Source organism: Ursus americanus, chromosome 20, assembly GCF_024610735.1.
Source record: "Ursus americanus isolate L20-20 chromosome 20, mUrsAme1.1.p, whole genome shotgun sequence".
NCBI classification, from domain to species: domain Eukaryota; kingdom Metazoa; phylum Chordata; class Mammalia; order Carnivora; family Ursidae; genus Ursus; species Ursus americanus.
The window spans coordinates 36673158-36691238 of NC_142146.1; the positions used below are offsets into that span (position 1 = coordinate 36673158).

General features: G+C 43.5%; 1 protein-coding gene across 1 annotated transcript in view; it reads left to right on the forward strand.

Annotated features, from left to right (window-relative positions):
- CLSTN2 (calsyntenin 2) overlaps window positions 1-18081 on the forward strand; it is a 615182-nt gene that overhangs the window by 443869 nt on the left and 153232 nt on the right. Inside the window, exons 3-4 of the mRNA XM_045791881.2 lie at window positions 16624-16819; window positions 17556-17764. Of these exons, the coding sequence (XP_045647837.1) occupies window positions 16624-16819; window positions 17556-17764 (405 nt within the window). The remainder of the gene's footprint in view (window positions 1-16623; window positions 16820-17555; window positions 17765-18081) is intronic.

Sequence of the window (18081 nt, forward strand, 5' to 3'; positions counted from 1 at the left end):
TTTCAGCTTTTAGATTGATTGGGTCATTTTATGGCCCGTACATGGTCTTTGTGACCATGACACGTGCGGTTGAAATGAATGTGTATTCTGCAGGTGCATGTACTGTTCTATAAATATCAGTTAGGACAAGTGGTTAATAGCATTGTTTAGGTTACCTATGACTTTATTCCTTTTTGTGTTGTTATTCTGTCAATTATGAAAATTCTCCTACAGTGATTGTCGAATTGTCTGTTTCGTCCTTTAATTTTGTCCGTTTTTGCTTCATGTGTTTTGAGGTTCTATAATTAGGTGCACGTGCTTTTATAATAGTTCTCTCTTCCATTTGTAATTATGTAATGTCCTTCGTTGGCAATATTATTTGTTCGACATCCATTTCATCTAATATTAATGTATCTACTTCAGCCTTGCTGGGCCCGCCATTTGTATCAGACATTTTTCCTACCATTCCTTTTGTCCTGTGCATGTTTTTATATTAAGAGCGCATCTCTTATAGACAGCACACATACAGTTGTCTCTTGCATTTTTACTCATTCTGATAATCTCTGCCTCTTTATGGGGATGTTTAAGGTGATTATTGATATGGTTAGATTTAGATCTACCATTTTATTGTTTGTTTTTTGTTTAACCTCCGATACTTGTTCCTTTCCTAACTTCTTTGGGATTGTTTGAACATTCTTTAGAATTTCACTTTGGTTATCATTGACTTTTAGCTATACCTCTTTTCCTTTAGTTTTAATGATTACTTGCTGTCTGTATATATCTATAAATTTTCAAAGTCTTCATAGAATTATACTTCCTGGGGCGCCTGGGTGGCACAGCGGTTAAGCGTCTGCCTTCGGCTCAGGGCGTGATCCCGGCGTTATGGGATCGAGCCCCACATCAGGCTCCTCCACTATGAGCCTGCTTCTTCCTCTCCCACTCCCCCTGCTTGTGTTCCCTCTCTCGCTGGCTGTCTCTATCTCTGTCAAATAAATAAATAAAATCTTTAAAAAAAAAAAAAAAAGAATTATACTTCCTAAAAATACTTCCTAGTATTTTACCACTTTGTATAAACTGCAGAAACACTGCAACTGTATACAGTTACCACCCTTCTCCTACCATCTTTTATGCTATCGTGGTCTCATGCATCATATCTATACATATTATAAGCCCCCTACACCATGTTAGAATTTTACTTTAAACAATCATATATATGTGTATATATATACATATATATAAAATAAAATATATATCATAAAATACAGATTTTTTAAACAATCATATATATATGTATTTTTTTAAAAGAAATAGGAGAAATGTAGTGTCTTAGATTTACCTAGATACAATTCCTGATGATCGATCTCCCTTTATCCCTGCAGACTCATGTTTTCCATAATATCATAGAGTTCTATTTTGCCAGGAAAAAAAAAATTCCTTTAGCATTTCTTATACGACAGTCTGGTGGAAATGAACTGAAATGTCTGCATTCCACCTTCTTTCTCGAAGGCGATTTTTTGCTTGTTACAGAATTATGGGCTGATAGACCTTTTTTTTTTTTTCTTTTAGTCCCTTAAAGATGTTGTTCCCTGGCCTGTAACTTCAACGGTTTGAGATTCATTAGCAGTCATTCAAATTATTGTTTCCTGTTTATAATGCCATTTTTCTGCAGCTGCTTTCTCTTTCTTTTCAGCTTTAATGCACATAGGTGTAGTTTCACCCATATTTACTCCTCTTGGGATTTATTGGCTTTTTGAGCACATGAATATATGTCTTTCACCAAATTTGGAAGGTTTTCAGCCATTATGTATTTGAATATGATTTTTGCCTCATTCTCCCTCTCCTCTCTTTCTGGGACTCCAATGACCTATTATGTAAGACTTTTTGATAGCAACCCATAGGTCCCTGAGGTTATATTTTCTTCAATATTTTTTCTCTTTCTATGTCAAATTTCTCACAAGTCGTCAAAGCTCTGTTTATCTCTGTGTAGTCTTTGTTCTCTCTTTCCTTCAAATTGGATACTTTGATATTGATTTCTCACATATTCATTCACCCATCCTATCATCTCTATCCTGCCCTTAAGTCCATCCAATGACTATTTTATTTCAAATATTATCTTTTAATTATAGAATTTGTATTTGATTCTTTTTTCTATGTTGTATTTGTCTGATGAGATTTACATCTTTTCATTCATTATCAGCATATTTTCTTTTATAGCTCTAAGCCTACTTATAAAAATAAATAATACACTTTTTTGAAAATACAAATACCTGAGTCATCTTGGCATTGGGCCCTGTTGTCTTTGCCCTTCGGAAATGGTCACGTTTTCCTGACTCCTCATATACCAACGAAGGGTAGATTATATCCAGGGTATTTTGTATGTTATACTGAGATGACACTGAATTGTCATATTCCTTCCCAAGAACTGTTGGTGTTTTGTTTGAACAGGCAATTAACTTATTTCAACTCAAACTATAAACCCTCCCTTGCCTGCTATGGGCAGCAGTTCAGCTCTCAGTGCACATGGCTTTCAGTCTGTCCCCCACATGCACAATTCTGAGGCCAGCCAGAGACATGGGTATTTCAGCATAGACTGGGCTTCCCCTTCCCTGGTTCACTCCTCTCCGGGAGCCCTCCCTCACCCTCCAGCAGTCCTGTCCATCTGGCCAGAAAGACAACAGGTTTGCTATCAGAGTGTTAGTCCCCCAGTTCCGCCAGAGCTGCACTTGCCCTCAGGCAAAGGATCAGTACAGAAGACTCGTAAATACACTTCGTAATACTGAACGGCACACTCAGAAACGGTTAAGACAATACATTTTATGTTATGTGAATTTTATCACATTTTAAAAAATTGTTAAAAATCCAAGAACACACCCATTTTTAGTAGTTTTTTTCTACTCCCCTCCAAAATCTGTTGACTTTTAGTCGCTCTCCAGGCTTCAGGTATTTGGGAGGGGGAGCTATTTTTCCAGGGTTGTGGGTATTGTGAAAGAGTCAGGGTGTTAGGAGCCTACCCATTCACATCAGAACAGAACTCCTTAGTTCCCTTTACTTGAATCTTTTACAACCCCAAGTTTGCTGTCCTCCCAGTTTCAGGGAAATAAACACAGTGCATTACATTTTCTGTGAGTTTGAATTATTCTAATTAGAAAAAAAAATGTAATGAGAATATTGATATTGTATGACCCAACATGAAATATATAATTGTCATTTTATAAAATTATTATTTTACTATTAATCTAGTACTAATATTATTGAATTTATTTTATAAAAATAAATTTTTCTTTATAAAAAATGACACATTTTTAATTTTGGTGACTAAATGAATTATAAATTCAAATCCTATTGCCAGAAGACTTCTACCTTAGCTGATAAATAATGAAAGCCATTTATCAGCCATACATCTGAATTTCTGTAAGTGACCAATGTGCTATTATTTAAATATGCAATATCATTAGAATTTCAAAGTATTTTCTGTTTTATAATAAAAACCATCCAAAGCAGTAAGAGACCATGCTAATTCAAGGCCTGACAATCAGCACTTTGGGAACTTGAGCTAAATTTGGCTTAATCATCTGAAGAAGGCCAAATGGGCTGTTGTTTTAAGTGGAAACATTACTCTAAATATTAGGAATAATGCTGAGATATAAAAATCAGCATTAAAGCAGAACAATTCTACAATTACTGTAGGATGCATCCTCTGTACTTTGCATGTATTTCTATGGAAAATTAGCCTTAATGATGGATGCTATTAATTATGTAGAGCAACACTGTCCAACAGAAATATAATTCCAGCCACATATATAATTATTTATTTTCTAGTAGCCACATTAAACAAGAAGAAACAGGTGAAATTGATTTTGATAATGTGTTATATACCTAAAATATCCAGTATTATCATTTTCATGTGCTGTCAAATAGAAAATTATTAATGAGAAATTTTTCATAAAGAGGTTTTTCAAATCTGATGTGTATTTTACACTTATAAGACATCTCAATTTGAACTCTAAATTTTCATTGGAAATATTTGGTCTGTATGTAGACTTCATAATTTATGGTTGAAAAAATTGATTCACATACCCAAACATACTTAAAAGTTTTCCAGTAACTGAATTGGGCAACTGTTCTTAAATGTACAGTTCAAATGATAAAAATTAGATAAAATTTAAGATCCAGCTTTTCAGTCACACTAGCCACATATCCAGTATTCAAGAGCCGCACTGTAGCTAGTGGCTTCCGCCCTGAAAAGTGCAGAGTAGAGCATTCAAGAAGGTGTCCTTCGAAGGGAAACTTGCCTCCTGTGCCTATCCAAGCTGCTAAAGACACTGTAAATGAGAAAAATTCAGAATGAATTACAGAAAAAAATAAAATTGAAAAAATTGGGTGGAAGCAAACAAAGCCTTCAAGTTTGATTGGGTTACAGTGTCTGACTGGTTCAGTGTTGAGGCTGTATGTGAGACCCCTGTTTGGACACTGGGAAAAAGGAGACAGGAAGAGATTCCAAAGATTTTACCTGTCAGCATGGATCTATACCAATTCTATTTGAATATTAGTCTTCAGGTCTTCCTCTGGTTAATTGAGGAGTTTATAATATTCAGTCCTCATATCTTGAAAACTCATTAGCACTCATTAATTATTTGGTCCTCACAATCCCAGATTTCAAGATATGCTACAAAGCTGTAGTAATTAAAACAGTATGGTACTGGCACAGAAACAGACACATAGATCAATGGAACATAACAGAGAGCCCAGAAATAAATCCATGCTTATGTGGTCAACTAATCTTCAACAAAGGAGGCAAGAATATAAAATGGAGAAAAGATAGTGTCTTCGATAAATGGTTCTGGGAAAACTGGACAGCTACATACAAAAGAATGAAACTGGACCATTTTCTTATACCACACACAAAAATAAACTCAACTTGGATCTAGATATGAGACCCCAAACCATAAAACTCCTAGAAGAAAACATAGTAATTTCTTTGACATCGGCCATAGAAACATTTTTCTAGATATGTCTCCTTACGCAAGGGAAACAAAAGCAAAAGGAACTCATAGGGAGAACATCAAAATAAAAAGCTTTTGCACAGGAAAGGAAACTATCAACAAAACTAAAAGGCAACCTACTGAATGGGGGAAGATATTTGCAAATGACATATCCAATAAAGGGTTAGTATCCAAAATACATAAGGAGTTTACACAACTTAAGACCAAAACAAACAAATAATATGATTTAAAAATGGGCAGGAGACCTGAATAGACATCTCTCCAAAGCAGATATGCACATGGCCAACAGACACATGAAAGGTTGCTTAATATCACTCATCATCAGGGAAATGCAAATCAAAACCACAATGAGGTATCACCTCACACCTGTCAGAATGGCTAAAATAAAAAACACAAGAACCAATAAGTGTTGGCACGTATGTGGAGAAAAAGGAACCCTCATGCACTGTTAGTGGAAATGCAAATTGGTATAGCCACTCTGGAAAACAGTATGGAGGTTCTTCAAAAAATTAAACATAGAATTACCCTATGATCCAGTAATTCTACTACTGGGCATTTACCCAAAGAAAGCAAAAATACTAATTCAAAAAAAAAAAATCTGCACCCCCTATGTTATGGCAGCATTATTTACAATAGCCAAGATATGGAAGCAACCCAAATGTTAATCAATAGATGAATGGATAAAGAAAATGTGATCCATAGATATAGATATAGATATAGATATAGATAGATATAGGTATGTCTATATGTGTGTTATATCTATAATAGAATATTACTCAGCCATAAAAAAGAATAAGATCTTGGCATTTGCAACATGGGTGGATCTAGATGATTAAATGCTAAGTGAAATCAGTCAGAAAAAGACAAATACCATATGATTTGATACACATGTAAAAATTAAGAAACAAAACAAATGAACAAAGAAAAAAGAGACAAACAAAAAACAGACTCTTAAATACAAAGAACAAACTGGTGGTTGCCAGAGGGGCAGGGGGTGGGGAGTGGGTGGCATAGATAAAGGGGATCAAGCCTACACTTTTACGGTGATGAGCACTGAGTAGTGTATGGAGATGTTGAATCACTATATTGTACACCTGAAACTAACATAACACTATGTGTTAACTATACCTCAATGAAAAAAAAGAAAAAAATATTTGGTCCTATGGATAGCTCCTATTTCTGAAATTGTGAGCCCTGACTCTGATTGTAAGAACAGTTGTAGGCTTCTGGGGACCTCAGCGTCTCCTAAGATTCCCTCCCTGTGGGAGGTAGATGCTTACAAAAACTTTGTTGATGGAGATAACTGGAGAGTGGTAGAGGGCCATTATATGTGTATAGGACTTTTTCATTCTCCAGGCACTTCAGCATCCATTATTTCCCCTAAAGGCCAAGTAGGAGTTAGCTGAGGTGGATTCCAGGTAATGACTGTGGACTGGGTCTGACTGAACTGCACCCAACAGCTGTGGGCAAACAAGATCCCTTCATTTTTAAATAAGACTCTCCACCCTCGTTGACAGTCCCCCCTTCCTGCTTGGCAGTGAGAAAGGTGTCTGTTCCCATCTGGTAATTGCCTCCAGGTCAGTAATTTTTGAGACACAGAGTTTTAAAACATTCTTGGCAAACATTTAAAAATCCAGCTATGATGAACTCAGTCACTGTCCTATTCAGTGTGGTTTCCTTGCTCCCTCCCTTCTCTTGCCCTCTGACAGCTCCTGACCTAAACTGTGGATACCTGGGGATCAACCAGTGAGGTCAGCAGAAGGGCAGGGAGTTGCTCCCACTGGCGAGGGCACAGAGGTGGGACTAGGAAAGAGCTCTCTCATCTGCCAGGCATTGACCTGCACTACCCTTCTGCCAGGAACAGAAGCCCCGAAACGCCATTGTAAAGAGGAAGACATGATGGCATCTCTAGGCAGGGTCTTGTCCCAGCAGAGATGTGTGAGCTGAAATTCAGCCCTCCTGGCAGCTGAAGCACCCCTCTGTGGTAGCTACATGATAGTAAACAGCTGCGCCTGGAAGCATTTAGGCGTGACATTGACTGACCATCATGCTTTGTGTTCTCACCACGCCCAGAACAGACACCTGTTACAGCCTTTGAGTACTTTATTGCACTTAACTCTTTGTTCATCTGCCTCCTTTTCCTGTCTGCGAGCACAGAGCTAGTCTCTGATTCATCCAGATCTCCCGCCGCTGGTCAGGCAGGTCTGCACATAAAGAGATGCAGTTTGTATTCATTTTAGACCCAAATAAGTGCTGGATCCCTCGTAAATGCTCAATAAATTATAAATAATTTTATAAATTATTATTCACTCAATTTCTGTTTATTATGCACATCTAGGGAAGGTTTGCTGAGTGAATGATGAATACAACACGTTTGTACCTGGAGTCCTTCAGCTCCAGACCACTGGTCACCAGGCAGAACAAATGACCACCCCACATCTCTTCAAGTTCTACTTGACCTAATTGTGATTAGCTGACCCAGGGGGACTTCTCCAAGTCTCTTGGCATATATAGTACGTGTTGTATCATTTATTCACTCAAAAAATATTGCCAAAGAAGGAAAAATGCATTGTCTTCTTTGGTCTTTCAGCAAAGCAATAACTATGCCGTGTAAATCTTCCAAAAGGAGGGGGATTTTGATCTCAGAACATAGGAAAATGACTTTTTAAAAATTTTTATTTATTTATTTATAATTTTTTTATTTGAAAGACAGGGCTGGAGAGCAAGCAGGGGAAGTACCGGACTAGAGAGAGAAGCAGGCTCCCCGCTGAGCAGGGAGCCTGATGTGGGGCTCGATCCCAGGGCCCCGGGATCACAACCTGAGCTGAATGCAGATGCTTAACCCACTGAGCCACCCAGGTGCCCCAGAAAATGGCTTTTTAAATAAAAGAATATGTTTTATTTTGCTCAATACCAAGTAGACAGAAAGCTATAAATGGTGACAGCACCCCTCCCCCTGACTTCGCTGTCTAATAGAAATAAAGTAAGTCGCCAATATGCATTTAGCTACTTGCAGGCTTGAAAGCAGGATTTATTATTATTGCAATAATGAAAAGCAGATAGACCTTCACACTTCCCAGAGCGCTTGCGCATTTCGTGTGTCAGCGTGGCCTCATGGCCCTTTCAGGATTCGGCGTGGTCATATCCTCAGTTGTAATGAAGAGGAATTTAGGAGCCAGCCAAGGTCACACAGCTGAGAAGAGGAGAGCCGGGACCCCAACCAAGGTCATCTGCCTGCCACCAGACACATGAGGGAGCAGCAAAAGCGATGATCCATCACAACTTTCCCTTTCACTTTCTACTTTGGGACATTTTAAGTTTTTATCGAGAGCAAGAGGGCTTAAAATCAACTCTTTCTTTTAAAGTATAGATTTATTTCTCGGTCCAGCCCTAATTTGATATTCTGGACATGATTGCCTCTTGATGTGATTAGCATTTGTCCTCTCCCATTTTATTATACTTAAAGTGACTGCAGATGGCTCTAGGTAGCCGTGTGCAGTACCCTTTACACATCGTACCCCCCGCCCAGCCCTCTGGCAGCGCGGTCGGTGGTCACGGTCGGCCAGGCGTGCGTGCTGGAGGACACAGTGTGCAGCGGACAGCAGGTGGGATCGCCCTCCATCTGGAGGCACCTCGCCAATCTGGAGGAGAAGTCTTTACAGATCAATCGTTTTCCTCGGGCCTGGGGCGGTGGACCTGGCCTGGAGCTGCCTCAAAGACTAGCTGCATGCTGCGGGTAGAGTGTTTCTCAAGGGGGCGCTATCGCCATTTTGGGTGAGATGGTTCTTGGTGAATTAAGACTGGCCCACTCGGAGCAGGATGCTTAGCACCCTTGACTCTTGCCCAATAACGGCCGTTCGTGACCTCCTGCCGCTGTGACGAGCAAAATGAAGCAGCCGCACAGTGCCCACCCACCCCAAAAACCCACCCTGTGAAGCAGTACAGGCCTTGGATGAGATTTTGCAGACCCGGGGTAGAGTCGCTGACCAGTGACGTTCAGGAAGCTAAGTGTATGTAAGCCGCGGCTGATGGGTACAAGGTGTTTCAAAGAGCAGACCGGTTTTGAATGATTCAAAATATTTCTGCTGATGAAATCGTCTCCGCAATCAGCCCCTTCATTTCTCAAACAAACAGGGAGTTTGCCAGATGTGTGTGACTTTTCTTCAATATAATGACAGGGATAAGAGCTATCATTGATGTAGGGCTTAACGTCATGCCCGGCACTATTAAGTGTTCCATGTGTGTTAACTCATTTAATCCTCCCAACAACCAAAATTGCTATGAGGTGACTATGACTGATACCATCCCATTTTACAGATGAGGAAACAGGCACAGAGAGGTAAGTGACTTGCCCAAGGTCACACAGGTAGTTAACTGAAGAGGTAGAATTCGAGTCCAGCCTCTCTGGCTCCAGAGCCAGATTGTAACCATCCATGTTTGGATGAAGATCTGGAAATGAAGTTTCTTGCCCCCCAGCACTCTGTGGACGTCAAGCTCTACCTAGGTGACTCACTGCAAAGGCTTCGGCTGTGAGATATAACACATGTTGTGTTACTCTGAGGTTGGGAGTCTTCTGAGAGGTGATGGGCTATGTTTTAAGCATCAGGAACAAAATATGGAATCATGATCTGGGTGGAAGATGTGCTTGGTAAGTTACAAGAACAGACTTCTCAAGCTTTTTGGTCTCATGACTCCTTATACTCTTAAACATTAAACATTAAGGACCCTCAAGAGCTTTTGTCTATGTGGGTTATGTCTATCGATACTTACTATAGAAAAAAATTAAACTGAGAAACTTTCAAATCCTTGTTTATTAATTCACTTAAAAATAACAATAATAAATTCATTACATGTTAACATAAATAACATGCTTTGATAAAAAAATTTTTCCCCCCGGGGTGCCTGGGTGGCTCAGTCGGTTAAGTGTCTGCCTTCAGCTCAGGTCATGATCCTAGGGTCCTGGGATCGAGTCTCTCATAGGGCTCCCTGCTCAGTGGGGAGCCTGCTTCTCCCTCTGCCTGCTGCTCCCCCTGCTTGTGCTCTCTCTCTGTTAAATAAATAAATACAGTGTTTAAAATATATTTTTTTCCAAAACAAAATAAATTAGTGAGAAGAGTGGCATTGTTTCCATTTTTGCAATCTCTTCAATGTCTAGCTTGCTAGAAGACAGCGAGAGCCTCATCTGCTTCTTCTTGAGATATATTGTTCAGAGGAAGCATGTGAAGAAAAAAGTAGGGCCTCATCCGGGTATGTAGTTGGAAAAGGGAGGAGTATTTTAAAAATCTTTTCAGATAACTATAGATATTCTTCTCTGATAACAATACCTGAACTCCATAAGTAATAGTTCCTTAAAGGTTAGCTATAATAGGGAATCTGAAATCACGTTAATGAATTTACCATATACTGTTACATTAAAATCCACCGGTTGGTCTCGCACTGTGAATGGATCTTTTCCCCATTCGTGACTGTGTAAGACTATACCTTGGTCATCTGGAAGATACTGATTCACTGGCAAGTCGGTCTTTCAAAACTTGACGTATTTCATTATATGGTATCCCACAGTCACAGTCATTAGTATCGCTAACCATCTCATCAGAAAAGTATTAAATTGTGAAAACTTACTGTGGCAGACATGAGTCTTCCAAAATTAAAAGTGCTAATCTTATCATTGGCAACAACTACTACTGGTTCTTTTCCTTGAAATGACGGGCTTACTTTAGAAAGAAGTCTGCCACACACTCCTGTTTGAATAAACATAGTTTGTCCATCAATCCTTCTTTCAAGTAAAAAAGGCATTCTATGTCAAAGGGTCCTAGTGTCAGCTCCCACTCGACTCACACAAATGCTTTTCTTCAAGACGCATTAGCATACTTTGCTCTGCAAGGTGCTTCACGTATACTTTCCATTTTGTTACATAGAATATTAAAAAGTTGTATACTTGAGGATTGAGATTTAATGAAATTAATAATATTTACTGCATTATCTGGGTTATTCTTAAGTGAAATTGACTTTTTTTTTTTTTTACTCCAACTGTATGTGATAAAGAATACAGGTAGGTACTACTAGGGCACCTGCATTTTTATTTTTATTTTTTAAGATTTATTTATTTATTTGGGAGAGAGAGAGACAGAGACAGAGATAGCAAGACAGAGCACAAGTGGGGAGGAGAGGGAGAAGCAGGCTCTCTGCTGAGCAGGGAGCCTGATGCAGGGCTCCATCCCAGGACCCTGGAATCATGACCTGAGCCGAAGGAAGATGCTTAACCCACTGAGCCACCCAGGCCCCAGCACTTTTATTCACCATTGCTTTTATACCATCGGTGCAAATATCACCACAGTGAAAAAGACAAGTAATGTCTTAATGTTACTAGCATGGTAATTTGACTCTGTGGAGCCTGAGGGGTCTTGGGGATCCCAGCGGTCCACAGATTGCCCTTGGAGAACCACTGTCCTACCATGTCACTCTCACCCAGTGATAAGCAACAAGAAAGAACAATGAGCATGCTGGATTTAGAATCAGAGGATCTAAATCAGTCCTTGATCCACTCCTTACTATCCAAGTGACCTTGGGTGAACCACTTAATCTCTCTGAGACTCAGTTTCCTCATCTGAGAAACAGAAGCACCACAACCTGTTGTTCAAGGGTATTCAAGGTTAGCCACCAAGTATAGTCTAAAATCTGTTTCATTCACCCATTCATCCATCAGTTTCATTCATTTCTCCCAGAATCTTACAGGAGGACTTAAGAGACAGCTACACCAGTGTCTGGGGGGCGTTGGGAGGTGCGTTCCTGTGGAAGAGAAGGTGATGGTGAGATAGACAGGGGTGCTGAGGGAGGGAACCATCGTGTCCCACCCTGCTACTGCACGGGCCCCTCTTCTGGTCTGGACTCTCGAGGGGGCCTCTGGGGAAGCCGAGTTCAGCTTCCTGAGGCCATGGCCAAGGCAGATCGGGCCTGGCAGCCTGGTGCTGCTGCCCTCACCTCCCCACAGAGTCCATTGCCAGCCCAGTAAGCGTGTCCATCTGTGTGCTGCTCTCCTACCCAAGAAAGCGTATCAGAAAGCCAGATTTTAGAAGTGGTATTTTTATACGGAAACCACCACTTAGCATCATCATTACAAACTTTTACTTTAAGCACATCACCACTACCCCCCCCCACACACACACAGACTGCAATCCTTTATCAGTAATAACAAATTCTCGTGGCAGACCTCACAAAAGATGGAGACAGCCCAGTGAGTCACATATCGGTGCTGGGAACTGCACTTTGAAATATCCTTCCCCCTCAGCACTCCATCCTGGGACCTTTCTTCCACAGAACCTCTCTCAACTTATGGTGTTCTTAATTTGCTATCTGGTGTCGTTCTAGGTAAAGACAAATTAAAATGTTAAATTATGAGCATGAATTTTACCATTCATCTTTATACTATGCAATGCCAGTTTTAAATGCAAATATAAGAGCAGTTAACTGCTGTGCAGGGTCTCCCAAAATTACAGAATTTACATTTCATAGCTCATGTATGCATATGTATTTCATTTTTCACCAGAGCAGGGTAAATGCCACACGAACACAAACGGAACTCAACTGTTTTTATTTTGCTTCTTGATATGCACACATTTTATCCACACTCTCTGCCCTAGGCTTACTGATAGGAAGGACAGCCCCAGACTACAGGAACCATAGGCTGTCCTAGCTGTCCTCTTCCTCTCTGCCATTTCCAGCATAAGCGATTGACTACTACAGGGAAGTAATGTGAGTAAGAAAAGATAACACAGGTGTCTTAAAACATCCGTTGTCTTCCTTCTGCATTCAAAACAATTGTAGTTCAAACAGAAAGGGAACCTCTCAGGGTGGTCAGCTCCCTGCTTCCTCAGTCATAGACATCACACGCTGAGTCCACTGAACCCGCACACACGGTGAGCACTCTGGAATTCGGTGCTCACTGGGCATCCTGAGTACTGCGTGTAAATGGGGCACTAAGAACGAGTCTTCATCTCCTCTTGCTCACGGACATGTGCATTGTCCCATCGGACTTCATGTACAAAACACAAGCTCAAACATAAAATTATTAAGAATTTCAAGATGGGGGGTGGCGCCTGGGTGGCTCAGTCAGTTAAGCATCTGCCTTTGGCTCAGGTCATGATCCCAGGGTCCTGGGATCGAGTCCTGCATGGGGCTCCCTGCTCAGCGGGGAGCCTGCTTCTCCCTCTCCCTCTGGCCCTCCACTCTGCTTGTGCTCTCTCTCTTTCATGCTCTCTATCTCTCTCACGGTCAAATAAATAAATAAAAGCTTAAAAAAAAAAAAAGAATTTCAAGATGGTAACAACAGAGACTTAAACCCAGCTCAGGGTCCTCTTGAGCTCGGAGCGCTATGTGGCCCTTGGGTCACATGCACATGAAGCTGGCCCTGCCCCACGGCCTCTGCTGCTGCCACACTGGCCCCTGCAGATCCCTTGGGCTCCCATGTCCCTTCCCACTGAAAGGCCCTGGGGTATCTGCTCCTCTGCCTGAGGCTCACTTCCCTCCCTCGTGGCCTGGGCATGTTCCTCCTCGTCCTCCTGTGATCTCAGCTCAGCTGTCCCATCCTTAGGTAGCCCTTCCTGCCCTGCCAACGGGTCAGAACTTCCTGAGACCCCTGGAGTTTTCCTTCAATCATGCATCGTGGCCACCATTTTTCATTTAGGGCTGTGATGATCGGATCGCTCTCTGTCCTCCCTCCAGTTTTGCTTCTCAGTGTGGCACCAGGGCTGGGCACATGCTCCCTAATAAATATTCATGCGGTGAATGAACGAATGAAAAATGAATGAATATTTTTGCAACTGGAGCACAAGTGTCAGGTGAAGAGGTGGGATAAATGAGGCTGGCCTGAATTTTGTTAGTGAGGCTGGTGAGACTATGTGAGCATCCTATGGCCCATGTTTACTTGCTGTCTCTTCTAGGTAATGAGTGCTTGATGATAGGCTATCCTTGTGTTTTAAGGGATCCAAGTCTTTTCCTTTTTGTCTCCAGGCCCAGCATGGTACCTGGCGCTTACTCGGCTCTCAGAAAGTTCTGGTCCTATTGAACTGAACTGAGCTGTACTTAGATGAAGTGTGTGGCCCTGAGGCTTCCTGTGTCTCCCCCTCCCCTGTGTCTCCTTTTCCTCCATTCTCTCCTTCCCTCTTGTTAAGGATTTCTGAGTCTTGAGAACCACTTTAGCAGTGACCAAAATTTTCCAACAGAAAATTACCCTCATTTATTTTCAGTTTAACTCGACTCTTCAAAGAAAAATGGCCTGATTGGTCCTATAATCATGCAGTGGTTGGGCACTCCAGAGACTGCCCCAAATCCAGGTCGGGCACATTCGCTGGTAATATTGCCATATTGGCATTGCTCTTGGGGTAGAATCACAAGGCAGGCACTTCAGAAGTTCATCCATTCAACCCCAGGCAACTCGGAGCAGAAATTAAACAGGAGAACCAGACAGATCCTGCTGTTCCACCCTGAGGGCTGCAGAGCTAGCCGTGTCTGAGAGCAGTCCAGTGACACCACGGATCCTGAGTGACAGCGGCACAATGGGACCCGTCCTTCTTGTTAGGCCTGGTCTGCAACCTGTCTGTCTTGTCCATTATCCCACCCCTACGTCTGAGAAATGGCCAGGAGGGGCTGTAGTGAAAATGGAGTGTTCATAATGAAATTGAGGATCGATGAAATAATAAAAAATAAAAGCCTACAGGTAAGATGGGTATTGATTGACCATCTCAGAAAACATTGTTAGTAAGAGATCAGGGCATGCTTCCTGTATGTAAAATGGGGGATTTCTCTCCAGAGTGAGACTTGAATGGGAATATAGAAGCTACTGGAAGCAATCCCAAGTGCAGTCCCCTTGAAGTTATGGGGTTGCTTACGGAGGCTGCGGTGGCGTAGAAAGGGCATGGCTCAGGAGGCAGCTATCCTGGGGCTTCCACCAGCTTCAGCTCTGTGACCTGGAGCAGGTGATGACCTCTCTGATTCGGATTCTCTTTCCCCTTCTCCTCCTTCTCCCCTCTCTCCCCCTCCTCCTCCTCTAGCTCCTCTTCTTCCTCCTCCTTCTTTTTAATTTTACAAATTGGGATAAAACCCATGCCTCCAGGTTTGCTCTGAAGATTGAATAAAGTCACCTGGGTGGAGATACAGGAAGCATGCCCTGATCTCTTACTAACAATGTTTTCTGAGATGGTCAATCAATACCCACCTTACCTGTAGATATGGAGGTGCAGAGCAGGGGTGCAATCATGTTACCCCTTCTCCCCACAGTGTCAGGAGACTGTTCCTCTTTGAAACAGCTGGCCATGGCCGGGACTGAGGCAAGAAGACGCCTGGTTGCCCTCAGAGTGAGGACCCCTTAAACTGTGCTCACTAGACCCCTCCCCTTGACCCCAGCAATGTGGCAGGGATATCCCAGGGTAGACACGCTCCTCCAACACCATCTCCTGGGCCACTTTATAGGTGACACAGTGGAGACCCAGAGTCATTATAATTTGCCCACAGCAGCAAGTACGTGACGAATCCAGAATGTGACTCCAGGCCTCTGAGCTCCAAGTCTGTGTGTGACCCCCCAGCAGCCTAGAGCTGAACTCTTTGCTGCCTGTGTCATGTGATGCTCACACACGCCCCACCCCGCCCCGTGAATGGTCTTTCTGGACATCAACACTTGGTCACCCCAACAAGACAGGAAGAGAATGTGTCTCAAGTTTTCAGCCCTTCCCAAGGCACTTACTACAGGGCTTACTTGCAGTTGGGGTTCAAGAAATAAATATCTATCAATTGAGAAAAAGATGTTTTCATGGCCTTATAATTTTAATGCAGAGAAACAGTCATAATATACATGAACCCAGCTGAGGGAGAGAAATGCATTAATTTCACAACATGTTCAGCTCTTTAAGAAGTTAGCTCTTCAGGCTCCACGGGGATTCTGGAACTCACATAGACTCACCCCCACTGTTATGAGAGAAAATTGTAACTGAGTGGTGCCCTTCTCCCCACAGGGAAGGGGTGGGTGGAGAGACAGAAGTGGTCGGGCGGAGCTGGCTGCAGCCACGTGGGGTGTCGAAACCAGGAGGACAGGACCGAGTGGTGCCGCTCACATTTAGGGAGCAAACAAACCCCCCTCACCAGGGCACCTGGTTAAGAAAACAATACACATTCTGATTCAGGAGGGCTGGGTGGGACCTGGGGTCTGTATTTTTAACAAGTTCCCCAGCAGTGCTCATGCTGCTGGCTCAGGGGGCAAAACACGGCGAAAGCTTTGGCCTTTTCCTCTTTCCTCTGCAGTCATTTATCTTTAGGCTGTGGGCAAAAATCCTTCTTCTCACACTGGGCAGAGGGCAAGCGGGAAAGCTGCTAGGAAAAGCAGCAAACTAGGACAATCAGCCAGCCCCCCCGGCACCATGACTCCCCTTTTTCCGCTGGATAAACTTGATGGGTGACATTTCTATGTGTGAAACACTTCAATTTTGCCATCCATGAAATGAGCATGTTGGTCTGGGTCTCCGGAGGCCTCTTCTTCTAGTCTGACAATTCTTCGTGTGCAGGAAATGGCCTGGAGTTTTGGGGTTTGCAAATACGGTCCAAGTCTGGCAATTCTCAAGATCCCCATCCACCGTCTTCCATCCTTCTGCAGGGGAAATTTGTGCCTTCAAGATCCATGGCCAAGAGCTGCCCTTCGAGGCCGTGGTGCTCAACAAGACATCAGGAGAGGGCCGGCTGCGTGCCAAGAGCCCCATCGACTGCGAGCTGCAGAAGGAGTACACGTTCATCATCCAGGCCTATGACTGTGGCGCGGGGCCCCGGGAGACAGCCTGGAAGAAGTCGCACAAGTGAGTGGCCTGCCAGGGCTCCCTGCACCCCTCCCATCCCCCGCCCACCCATCGGGATCACACACTGCTCCTCAGGTGTGTATGCCCAGTGCTCCCACCAGCCTGCTCAGCCTCCTGCCGCTTCCCCAGACCCCTGCAGGCATCGGCACAGGCCGCCCCTGCACCTGCCGTCCTCTGCCCCTCTGCCCCTCTGCTTCATCTGCAGACAGTCCTCTCTCCCCAGCACCACTGCTCTCAGGTGTCACTTCCTCTGAGAAGCCTTCCGTGAACTGGGCCATCTCTGCAGACCCGGCTGGGACCTTTCTCTGGGTTCCTGCCATGCCACACGCTTGTCTCTCTCACAGCACTTTTCAGTTTGAGTTGGAACTCTCTTCCTTACGGAGTTTGGCTCTGCGCCTCACACGGAGTCAGAGTGGTTAAATTCTTAACTGAACAGAAGAGTGAATGAACAGAGAAGGAGTGAACAAGGGAGGTGATCTCGCGGGAATCACTGCCCAAAGCTGGGTAGCAGGGAAGGCCAGAGAAAGGGTGGACTCATCTCAGGACCAGGGAGGGGACAGGTGGAGGCCTGTCCGGTGGGAGGGCAGACAGAACGCTCAGACAACAACCATTCTAACTGGCTGTGGTTTCTCAGCTCTCTTGGCCCTGGGACCAGAGTCAGTGCCCTTGGGAGGCGTGGGAGGACAGCATCATCCTCCCTTTACTGCTATCTCTTCCTTCCTGTGTGTGGTCCCAGGGCCGTGGTCCACATCCAGGTGAAGGATGTCAATGAGTTTGCTCCCACCTTCAAAGAGCCAGCCTACAGGGCAGTCGTGACGGAGGGGAAGATCTACGACAGCATCCTGCAGGTGGAGGCCGTCGACGAGGACTGCTCCCCCCAGTACAGCCAGATTTGCAACTATGAAATCGTCACAACTGACGTGCCTTTTGCCATTGACAGAAATGGTGAGTGTCCTGAGAGGACCCCGGTGGGGGGCAGGGAAACACCTCCACCACCCCCTCTCAGAATACCAGGTTGGGCTCTGGGTATCCGTGGCAGGTGACGACTCCCTTGCCATCTGTGACCTGGGCTCTGTAACCCAGAACTCAGTCCCACACCAGAGGGGATGGCCTCGCATTATTAGCAGCACAGCCAGGTCTAAAAAACCCCCACCAAAACACCTCAGAAACCTACTCAATGCATATAGTCCATAGAACTCGTAATGCCACACATCTGGATACTGAAGACAGGTTTTCTGGTAGAATTTTCCAATTGCCATGCC